This window comes from Somniosus microcephalus, chromosome 3 (genome assembly GCF_052327205.1).
Source record: "Somniosus microcephalus isolate GS21.2 chromosome 3, FLI_Smic_1.0, whole genome shotgun sequence".
NCBI classification, from domain to species: domain Eukaryota; kingdom Metazoa; phylum Chordata; class Chondrichthyes; order Squaliformes; family Somniosidae; genus Somniosus; species Somniosus microcephalus.
The window spans coordinates 243,238,889-243,251,082 of record NC_140989.1 but is presented as its reverse complement, the minus strand read 5'-3'; the positions used below and the strand labels follow the sequence as shown (position 1 = coordinate 243,251,082).

The window sequence follows — 12,194 nt, the reverse complement described above, 5'->3', positions numbered from 1 at the left end:
CTTTAATACAGAGAAACTATTTCCTCTGGTGGCAGAATCCAGAACCTCCAGAACAAGGGGGCATAATCTTAAAATTAGAGCTAGGCCATTTAGGAGCAAAATCGGGAAGCGCTTTTTCACACAAAGGGTAGTGGAAATCTGGAACTTGCTCCCCAAAAGGCTGTAGATGCTGGGTCAATAGAGATTTTCAAGACTGACATCGATAGATTTTTGTTAGGTAAGTCTTTTAAGGGATAAGGAACAACGGCGGGCAAATGCAGCTATGGCACAGATCGGCCATTATCTAATTCAATGGCAGAACAGGCTCAAGGGGCTGAATGGGCTACTCCTGTTCTTATGTTCTTTTATTTAAAAAATACCTTTGGACAGTGATCCTGTGAGCCACATTCTGGACTTCCATTCCTGAAGAGGGTTTCCTCCAACAGTGTGTGACTAATAATCAGCTGCCTGTATTGTTTCTGTTAAGATAACAAATATTTTAAAGCGATTACAGCTCGTTATGAAAAAGGCCAAAGTGCAGTCTTACACTTAAAATGTCTCAGATAAAATATTATTAAAGACAGCTAAAGTACCTTGCTGGTTGCTATCTTTCATCAATCGCGGTTATACTTGTATTACTGTTTTCTCTTATTAGAATGTATTAAATTGGTACATAGAAGTCAAATGCAAATCCTTTTGCACTATTTAACCTAAAGTGTAATGTAACACTCAATTAATTGGATAGCTCTTTCAAAGAGCCGGCACAGGCACAATGGGCCGAATGGCCTCCTTCTGTGCTGTACGATTCTATGATTCGATGTGTATGGAGATGTGGGCCTCGATTTTCCTGGAGCCATCAGACGGGGTTTCAGGCATGTGGGGGGGGGGGGGGAAAAAAAAAAAAAAAAAAAAAAAAAAAAAAAAAAAAAAAAAAAAAAAAAAAATCGCAGAAGTAGGGGGCCACGACCCCCCCGCCTGATTCCCCGCCCCGTCTGACTTTCGCCCCGGCGTTTCAACGCGACCCGAATCAGTCCCGCCCGCAGCAGGCGGGACTGGTCGTTGGGAGCCTAATCAGCAATAATTGCTGTCTATAATGCCATTTTAAGGGGCCCTTGCAATTTTCAGCCTTTCCCCATGTAAACCACGCCTGATGGGAACACCGCTGCTGAAACCTGGAGTGAACAATGTCTGCTTGCTTACTTTCAGCTGCAGGTCAATCAGGGAAGACGAGATTTAATCATACAGCATTTATAGGTTGCAGGACCTTGTTGTTTCAGGCTTGGGGCAATGTGTTCAAGGCTTAGGCACAGCTGTGGAAGGTTGGAGGCTCACACACTTCTCCAGTGTGAGCTCCTGGGAAGCCCCTCTCACCACCCTAACTCAGCACCTCCTCAACGGAGGCATCTGCCAGAAGCATGGGAGGCCTTTTGTTCCTTCCCTTCTTGGCATTAGAGGATCTCCAACAGCAGAGGCGGCAGCAGCAGATCCAGCAACAACAGCAGCACCAGCAACAGCAGCAGCAGCAGAAGCGACAGGCTGCGGCTCACCCACCTGAGGCAGCACAGGCCAGAAGGGGCCAGCGCATGGAAGGCCGTCGGCGCAGGAGATACCCCCCAAACAAGGTCTACAGACACAGGGTGAGCTACCTCAACATGACTGAGCAGCAGTGCCAAAGGCGGCTGCGACTTTCACGAGAGGTAGTGAATGACACCTGCACAATGCTGCAGCAAGTCCTGGAGCCCAGAGCACCAGGTCGACACTCCTTACCAGTGGCCATCAAAGTCACCACCACACTCAACTTTTTTGCCTCAGGCTCCTTCCAGGGATCAGCAGCAGACATCAGCGGCATCTCCCAGGCGGCCGCACACACTTGCATCACGCAGGAAACCGATGCCCTCTTTGCCCTTGCGCATAATCACATCCATTACACCAGGGATCGCGCAAGTCTGAGGGCGCGAGCGCTTGGATTTGCTCAGCTGGCAGACTTCCCAAGGGTGCAGGGCATCATTGACTGCACACATGTGGCCCTTAGGGCGCCCCATCGCAATCCAGGAGGTTTTGTCAACCGCAAGGGTTTCCACTCCCTTAACGTTCAGCAGGTGTGTGACCACAAGAAGGAGATTTTGCATGTTTGTGCCAAGTACTCTGGCAGCTGCCATGACTCCCTCATACTGCGCCAGTCTACTGTGCCTCCGCTATTCAGTCCGCCAAACGAACTTCAGGGATGGCTACATGGAGACAAGGGCTATCCCCTGCGGACTTGGCTAATGACGCCATTGAGGAGACCAGCCACCGAAGCTGAGGAGCACTACAACTCCAGCCACATTTCCACCAGATGCATTATCGAGCAAACCATCGGATTGCTGAAGATGCGCTTCAGATGCCTCGACAGATCAGGTGGAGCCCTGCAGTACTCAGCAGCCAGGGTCTCCAAAATTGTCGTGGTTTGCTGTGTGCTTCACAACATGGCACAGCGTCGTGGCTTGCAGATTCCGCAGGACCAAGAGGCTCCTCACAGAGCCGCCTCGGATGAAGATGATGCTGAGGAGGAGGAGGCCGGAAACGCGCATCCTGCAGAGGCCCATCAACCAGCGGCACCAGTACACGAGAACATTACTGGCTGGAATGCAAGGAACGCACTCATCCTGGCCAGATTTGCCTAGCCTAGTACATCAAACACTGTAGCCTCGCTGCTTCTTACCTGACCATGGACAGTGGCCCATCCCTGCGCATTTCTACCTATTTGACCAGCTTGCTGACATCTGCAAGTAATCCTCACGGCCTCAATGTAAAATCCCCATTCGCCAAATGACAGACGCCACAACTGCAGCAGTTGCCATCAGATTTTTTATGTACAAGAAACTGATGGCATTAAAAGTATATACAAAACTTTTCACCCAAGTGTCTACCCTTGTGATTATTGGTGCTTTATTTTTCTCTTACGCGTGCTCCTACGTAGTGGTACCCCTGTGGCTTCAGATGTGGAGGCCCCTTGCTCACTTTCCTGCTGCTCCTGTCTCGACACGTTTGGCAGGCGTCCTCTGGGGTGGCGAGCCTGTGAGGGCTCGCCAGCAGTCTGCTGCTCCTGCGGCTGTGCAGGGGTTGAGACGCCTAGCTCACTTGGGTGTGGACTCCGCCGGGGCTCTGACCGAGGGCTCTGAAGTGGCATGGAAGTGTGAGCGTGTGGAGAGGAGCCCCCACTTCCTTGAGGTGTGCCAACCACCTCCCTCTCATAGGTGGCTGGAGAGCACCTTGCTGCACATCAGGGGGGCCATGGGGACCCGTATCTGCAATGGCAGTCCTACTCAGAAGGACTTCCATGATATTATGTCCGTGAATAATTGAGACACGGACAGCAGGAGTGGAACAAAATAAGTCTTTACTGATGGAAGTCAATAGTGAAACTGAAACAGAGGCTCACCAGCGCCTTTTATACAGGGGTGGTCACTGCCGGTACTGCAGTCTGAGACCAGTTATTCTCTTAAAGGTACATACACAACAATTCCTCCCCTTTTAGATAAACAGTACATAACATTCATTTAACAACTAAATGATAACTAATTACAATCACAATTACGGTTGCTAGATACATTGGTTAAGTTTAAGCAATTATAAGTTCAGTCTTTGAGGAGGCTTCCTGATTCTGTCTGGATAACGCCTCTTTGGGGTAACAGGTTCTTCTGGCAATGTTGAGTCGGAATCAATGTCGTTGTTTGGTTCATCTGCTTCCAATATTACCGGTTCTGCGGTAGCTGCAATTGGAACGTCGATTTCATTACCAGGTGTATCAGATCGTGGTGTGGAGTTGACGTTTTCCAGTGACTCTAGAATCTGGTCAGCATGGCGTCTTACAATGCTCTCCCCAACGTCCACGGTATACATGAGAGGTCCTTGTCGTGTACAAATCGTTCCTGGCTGCCATTTCTCAGTGCGGTAGTCCCGGGCCAAAACTGGTTGACCTATCTTAAAACTCCTGGTCAGCCTTTCATTCATATTCTAAAACTGCCTGTTCTCCACATCTCTTCGGACGTTTGGCTTAACCAAATCCAAGCGGCATCGTAGTCTTCGATTGAAGAACATCATGGCTGGAGTTTGGTTGGTAACCGCATGTGTCGCATTCCGGTAGGCAAACAAGAAGTTATCCACCTTGTGTTGTAGGGGTATATCTTCATTACACATTGCCTTGATAGCCTTCTTGAATGTTTGGACAAACCTTTCGGCCAATCCATTAGTGGCTGGATGATATGGGGCAGATGTGTAATGCTTAACACCATTGTTCTTTAAGAACCTCCGGAACTCTTCAGACACAAACTGTGGTCCATTGTCAGAGCAAATCTGTTCAGGCAGCCCATTCCTGGCGAATATGGTTCGTAAAACTGAGATAGTTTTTTCCGTGGTGGTTGAGGACATTTTTATTACCTCTGGCCACTTTGAATGTGCATCCACCGCAATTAAAAACATCGAGTCCATGAAGGGACCAGCAAAATCAATGTGCACCCTTTGCCATGGAGATGAGGGCCACTCCCATGAATGCAGAGGAGCTTGTGGTGGGGCGTTTTGGACCTTCTGGCATCCTGCACAGCTCTTGGTCATCTCTTCGATTTCTCTATCGATTCCCGGCCACCACACAAACGCTCTGGCTAAGTTCTTCATTTTTACCCCACCCAGATGACCCTCATGAAGCTCATTGAGCACTCTATCCGTCAATTTAGGTGGAATTACTATTCTAGATCCGCACATCAAGGTTCCTCTGCACACTGACAGCTGTTCTCTTCTCGGCGAGAATGCTGGCAGCAGTGGTTCGCCATGTGCTGGCCATCCCTTCACCATTAAATCATAGACCCGTGATAGTGTCGGGTCATTCCGTGTTTCCTTTTCTATGTTTGCATTCGTCACAGGGATACATTCGACTATGGTCGAGTGGAATAACTCCATTGGATCCACTGCAAGGTCTTCTTCTTCCACCGTCGGCAACGGTAGGCGTGACAATCCATCAGCATTTCCATGCTGTTTAGTTCCTTTGTACTCGATGTCATATTGGTGTGCCCCTAGGAAAAGGGACCATCTCTGCAGCCGTTGTGCTGTCATTGTCGGTACGCCCTTCTGAGGGTTGAAAATGGAGACAAGAGGTTGATGATCGGTTAGTAGAGTAAATTTTTGACCGTGCAGGTAGTGATTGAACTTCTTCACCCCCCACACTAGGCGGAGGGCCTCTCTGTCAATCTGGGCGTAGTTACGCTCGGCAGAAGTTAACGAGCGTGACGCAAAAGCTATCGGCCTCTCTAAACCATCAAGGAATTTATGTGACAGTACCACCCCAATGCCGTAGGGAGACGCATCACACGCCAGTCTGATCGGCAGTGCTGGGTTGTAGTGAGCCAATACTTCCCTTGAAGTGTTTAAGTCCTTACTCTTCTGAAAGGCACGGTTACAATCATCGCTCCATTTCCATGCTACCCCCGTTCGTAGCAGGGCGTTCAGTGGGTGCAGAATTGTGGACAAATTCGGCAAAAACTTATGATAGTAATTCACCAATCCGAGGAATGACCTCAGTTGCGACACATTTTCAGGCGCTGGGGCCTTAACAACCGCTTCAATTTTGTCAGGGGACTTATGTAACCCCTCTTCATCAATCACGTGGCCACAATACGATATCTGTTTCTTAAAAAATTCGCACTTGGGGCGGTTGGCTCGCAGCCCATGTTCCCGTAGTCTAGTGAGCACCTGTTCTAGGTTGTTAAGGTGTTCACTGTCATCTTCACCTGTCACAAGGATGTCGTCCAAGTAACACTGAGTCCCCGGAATCCCTTGCAGGACTTGTTCCATCGCTCTTTGCCATATCGCCGGAGCCGATGCTACTCCGAATACCAATCGATGATACTGGTAAAGACCTTTGTGAGTGTTTATCGTGAGATACTTCCTAGAGGACTCTTCAACCTCCATCTGCAAATATGCTTGAGCTAGGTCAATTTTTGTAAAACGCTTCCCTCCAGACAGTGAGGCGAAGATGTCTTCTATCCTTGGAAGAGGATATTGTACTGTGTGAAGGACTGGGTTCACCGTCACCTTGAAATCCCCACAGATGCGAATCTTCCTTGGCTCCACGGACTTATTGCTCAACGTTTTCTTCATGACAGGAACGATGGGTGTCGCCCACTCGCTCCAGTCGACCTTAGACAACACGCCTGCCTTCTCCAGATTCTCCAGCTCTGCCTCGACGGCTGGACGAATTGCATATGGTACCGGTCTTGCTTTGAAAAACTTGGGAACTGCATTCTCTTCTATTTTTATCGAGGCGGTTACACCTTTAAGCGTGCCCAGTTCTTGTTGAAATACCTCTTTGGCGTTAGCTAAGATTGTTGACAATCGTCCAGGAGTGACGTCTTCATCTTTTTTACCGTCCACCGTCATTGCATGAATGGAGTGCTAATCTAAGTTTATCTTCCTGATCCATTCCCGTCCCAATAATGGTGGTCCACCATTTGGCAGTATGTAGAGATACAATTTCCGTATTTTCTTGCCGTTGTATTCGACAGGCACCCTTATTTTTCCTCTGGGGTATACTTTTTGCCCCATATACGTCGTCAAGACGATGGATGTCTCTCTCAAGGGTATGTGTGAAAATAGCCGCTCGTAGTCTCGTCGATTCATGACGGTTAGCGCTGATCCTGTATCCAATTCCATTTTAACTTGGGACCCTGCTATCGTGAGGGTGACCCAAATGGTTCGGTGATCCTCTTTTGCGATTACATTGTGAAGTTTGAGACAGCTTAGTCTCCTGTCCCCGGATTCACTATCGCTCATCTGGTCTTCGGAACTACTGTCCGTCATCTTTTGTACTTTCTTGTACGGTTCCTTAGTAGCCTTTTTGTTGTCACTGGTCTTCTTCCCAGACCTGCAAACTCGTGCAATGTGTCCCATCTTCCCGCATTGCCTGCATATTTTGTCTTTGGACCAGCAGTCCTTCTGGTCATGGTTAGTTCTGCCGCAGCGATAACATTTTGCAAATCCCCGTGTCATTTCGTGGGTGCCGTATTCCTGTGGTTTTTGTTGAATTTCTGCAGCTCCCCTGGCTGCTGCTTCATACGATACTGCCACGCTGAAAGCCTTATCTAGCGTCAGCTCTTTCTCTGAGAGTAACTTCTTCTGTGTTCTTTCACTCAGGAGTCCACAGACAAATTTGTCCCGTAGGGTATCTGCCAGTCCTGCTCCGAACTGGCAGTGCTTTGATAGCTTGCGTAGTTCCGTAAGGTACTCAGCATTGCTCTCATCTTTATGCTGAGTTCTCCTGTGGAATTTAAATCTTTCTGCTATCAACAGCGGTGCAGGGTTTAGGTGTTCCTGTAGGACAGCAACAATTTCGTTAAAACTTTTCGCCTTCGGTTTGGCTGGAGTAATCAGGTCCCGCAATAGGCCGTACGTTCTAGCGCCCATTAAGTTTAGCAATATCGATGCCTTTTTCTCCTCCGCTATTTCGTTTGCCTCGAAATATACCTCGACTCTTTCCACATACGTGGTCCAGTCCTCTATTGTATTATCAAAAGCAGTGATACAGCCAGTCTTCGGCATCTTGCAAATCTAAAATGGCGCCTCCCGCGCTCTGCCTTCTTCCCCGATTTAACAAAATGGCGCCTCCCGCGCTTTGCCTTCTTCCCCGCTGATGAAGATGGCGCCTCCCGCGGTTTCTTGTGCGTTTAATATATATATATTTTTTATTATTTTCCCGTCGTGGAACAACCCTGTGGGACTCTTGCCTCCCTCTTCGCGGGTCTATACGCAGCCCGGCTTCGTAGCACCGGCCGTGCCGTGTGTGCTCCACCCTCTCTCTCTCTCCTCTTCCCGACAACGCTGCTCGGCCCCGTTGCAAACCACCCGCTCGAGTTCGCGACCGCCGCAGCCCAGGAAGGATCAGTGCACTACCTGCCACCAGCCCGATTAGCTAAAGCACCGTCGACAGGAACCAGGCCCCGCTTCCGACAGCTTCTCCAGCAATCTTCAACTCCGCAACACAGGGCGGATGCCCACGGTCGACGCCCGTTTCTACTGCCTCTTACTTTCTTTTCTTTCTGGCCTCGACCTCTGCTCACTTCGCTGTAGGAATGGATCCCAGGAGGTGGTGCAGACTGTAGGTAGGTTCGTATCTGCTCGTCGCCAGTATTATGTCCGTGAATAATTGAGACACGGACAGCAGGAGTGGAACAAAATAAGTCTTTACTGATGGAAGTCAATAGTGAAACTGAAACAACAGAGGCTCACTAGCGCCTTTTATACAGGGGTGGTCACTGCCGGTACTGCAGTCTGAGACCAGTTATTCTCTTAAAGGTACATACACAACACATGAAGGTCTGGTTTCAGTGCTCAATAGATGCCCATTGCTCCTCAAGATATGTCATTCTATTCTGAGCACTCACCATGTTTTCCATACCCTGGCGACTAAGCTCCTCCATGGCCGTAGCCCTCCTCTCCTCGGCCGCAGCCCTCCTCTCCTCGGCCGCAGCCAGCCTTACCACGGAGGTAGCCATCCTTTCCGTGGTGATGCGTTCATGCGCCAATGACTCCAATAAGGCTCTGCTCATGTTCGCCATGGACTCCTCCATTCGCTCCACACTCGCAGCGACCCTGGAGACAAAACCTGCCAGAGACTCCTGCATCTGTGCATGGAGATCCATTAGCTCTTCTCTTGCGGATGGACCCAGAGGCATAGGGTCAACATGCAGCTGAGCTGAGCTGGCAGAGGCCTGCGCCCTCCGACGAGGACTCTCCACTGCTGTCCCTGTCTCCACAATCTGCTGATGCTCACTTGTGAGCTGTGAAACACCAGGTGACAACACTACTCGATGTCCCGAATGCCCCCCCGAGGTGTGAGTGTCTGCGCTGGTGCTGGGTGCACTTACTTCTGCTGACGCTGCGCCCTCAGAGGCTGGAGCTTCCTCTGAGGAGTCTGGCTGCACAGCCTCTTCCTCCTCAACAGTGGGGATGGGGGCTCTGGATGGTCCTGTGGGGGAGTAAAGGAAAGAGTTAGAGATGTGATGCCAAGGCTACATGCACATTGGATTTTGCAGATGCTCATAAATCCAAATGATGTAGCTTCAGAATCATAACAGCGACTCATGCTACATCAATGAGAGAAATGGAAAACTATTCTGTCACCAGCTTGCGGGCTTGCTCCCGTCTCTCCTTCCCCAGCTTCCGCAGCCACGTCAGCCCTGACAATCTCCATCACTCCTTCCTCCCAGGGGGTCAGGTGGGCGATTGAGGGTGGGCCTCCTCCAGTCCTGGCTCGCTCTCTCCTGTTGTGAGCTCTCTTTTCCTGCAATGAGGGAGACAATTGGAGTTTGAGTGAGAGTGCAGGAGTGAGTGTAGAGATTGCATAGCATAGATACTTAGAAGGCGACAAAGATGGTGTGAGGCTGCAACACCAAGGGCCCTCCCTATGTGTTGTCAGTTGTGTTCCAAGCATCAGAGTGAGAGGCAGTGTGAGGGCTGCATGGTGGAATAGTTATGTGAATGTGAGCATAGAGAGAGAGGGAATGGGTAAGGGTGCATGGATGTGACTGTGAAGTGGGATGTGGAGGAAGAGAGTGCTGAAGCTGACTGCTGTTGGGGAAAGGCAATGGGGATCAGGTTGAGGGTGATGGAAACTTCATACTGTACTTACTTTTCCTGTACGGTGAAGGTCATGGAAGCGCTTCCTGCACTGCATCCTAGTTCTTCACGTGACTCCCTGAGAGTTCACCTCTGCTGCCACCTCCATCCAAGCATTCCTGACCTCATTGGGAGGCCTCTTCCTCCCTGAGCTAGGGAAGAGGACCTCCCTGTGGGCCCTAACCCCATCCACTAATGTCTGCAGTGAGGTTTCGTCAAATTTGGCGGCAGCTCGGGGTCTGCCACTGGCAACAGCTGCTGCTGCTGCTGCTGCTGCAGGCTCCTCTGCCATTCTGGACGGCTCGTTGGGAAGCCTGCAGAGTTTGAGAAGCTTGCTGTAGACTTTAAAGTACCACGAATGATGACATCATACTATGGGGCTTTCTGACTGGAAATAGTCAATTAGCAAGGGTGCCCACATGCTGAAAATTAATTGGCCAATTGTGCGAAAATTGCATCCAGCTGGCTGACCCATTTAGATTCGTGTCGGAACCCGACATTCGGGGAACCTGACAATTCCCCGCACCTGCGGGAAAATCGGCCCCGTGGTTTTTTACCATTTTGAATTGTAGCCCAAGTAAAGAGATACGCAAGGTTATGGAGTTTACTTTTTCCTGGTGGTGGCTTAATGTTTAATGGCTTAACTTCGTAATGCTTCCTGTGGTAGATTAAAATGGGCTGGTATGCAATTTCTGACTTTCTATGTCACTGAGCAGTAGGCTATCCGAGCAGTTTCGGCCAGATAGAAGCTCTGCTCCTTGACAATCCTTCTCCTCCGAAGTCTTACACTCCAGAGAAATGTTGTGAGTCAGCATCAGTGAAATCACATTCCAGCAGCCATAAGTAGATGCTGAATGTGTGGGAGAATCAACTACAAACCCCTGGAATTCTCTCCATAGGCAAAGTAAATACTTTCCATGTCACGACAAATTGAACACAACCGGGAAAGTTCCACATTATATGTGGAAGCACTTTTCCACTTTCAGGGGTTGAAGACACGCTGTGCGAACTGGTAACGCACATGCCTGTGTGAAGTTCCTTGGTCCTGTGTTTTAGCAAGCCATTAAACAGATTGCATGAAAAGCCACCGTCTGCAATTTTAGAGTAAACATATTGATGTATTCGTTCCTGATATTGTGCAAGGCAATTCCAATCTCCGGGCTCCAAGGTTCGTTGAAAGAGTTTAACAGCTTCACATGGTCATTCATACCCTCTTTAGACTTGTAAAATTTTATCAGCAGGAAACTATTACAGCAGTAATATTAGCATAACGTCACTGATGACGTTTCAGTATTGTTTTCACAGAGGAATCCGGTTTTACCATTGTACACTTCGTGGCAGCATCAAGCCGCCTTGCCTCAAGTGTGAGCTGCCAATGTAAGGTGACATTCGGCACGGTTTTGCTGCACATCATACAAAGGAAAAAAGGACTTGGATTTATACAGCGCCTTTCACGACCACCGGACGTCTCAAAAGCGCTTTACAGCCAATGAAGTACTTTTGAAGTGGAGTCACTGTGCTAATGTGGGAAACGTGGCAGCAAATTTGCGCACAGCAAGGTCCCACAAACAGCAATGTGATAATGACCAGATACAGGAAACTCTTTGGTATCCGGCACCGATGGGACCGGGATGGTGCCGGTCGATTAAAAATTCCAGATGATGGAGAGGGTTATCTACCGAGGCTATTTTTAACAAACAAAGAGTCAGACTCCTGTTATTGAGGTGTTCGGACTTCCGACAGCGCCAAGAAGCCGAGTAGTGGCAGTTTGGAGAACTACCCCCACTGACTAACTCGGCCACCGCGGGAGACTCGGACTCGGACACATTTCCGATTATTGAGGTGTTGTTTTCGGAATATGAATTTTGCCGGTTAATGGAGAATTCTGGATATTTAGGTGCCATTTAAACGAGAGTTTCCTGTAATCTGTTTTATTTTTATGTTGGTTGAGGGATAAATATTGGCCAGGACACCAGGGATAACTGCCCTGCTTTTCTTCGAAATAGTGCCATGGGATCTTTTATGTCCACCTGAGAGAGCAGACGGGGCCTCGATTTAACGTCTCATCTGAAAGATGGCAGCTCCGACAGTGCAGCACTCCCTCAGCAGTGCACTGGCGTGTTAACCTAGCTTTATGTGCTCAAGTCTCTGGAGTGCGACTTGAACCCACAACCTTCTGACTCAGAGGCGAGTGTGCTACCCACCGAGCCACAGCTGACACTGTATTTCACTGTCCGTACTACTTTCAGGCATTTTGGATAATTTATTTGGATCAGCAAAGCATCCATCTTATCTGCGTGTGCACTGTAATTTCACAGTGGGTCAAAAAAACCATAAATTATTATGGATATTTGTCTTTTTTTTTAACAGCACTGAGTACGTTTATATTGCAACATTTCTTTCAATGATATCAGAAGAAGCAAGCAGGAAATAGCATGACAAACAGTGAAGCGATGACCCACTGTGAAATTACAGTGCACACAGACAGGATGGATGCTTTGCTAATCCAAATTATCCAAAATGCCTGAAAGTAGTACAGACAGTGAAATAATATTTAATCTCAAACGAGA

The 12,194-nt window shown here is 48.9% G+C and overlaps 1 protein-coding gene across 8 annotated transcripts in view; it reads right to left on the bottom strand.

Moving 5' to 3' along the window:
* Window positions 1–12,194, bottom strand: part of LOC147121782 (eIF-2-alpha kinase GCN2-like) — a 161,332-nt gene that overhangs the window by 31,025 nt on the left and 118,113 nt on the right. For all 8 annotated transcript variants that reach the window (XM_085982284.1, XM_085982286.1, XM_085982282.1 and 5 more), the window contains one exon: window positions 360–458. In XM_085982284.1, coding sequence (XP_085838410.1) covers window positions 360–458 — 99 coding nt within the window. The remainder of the gene's footprint in view (window positions 1–359; window positions 459–12,194) is intronic.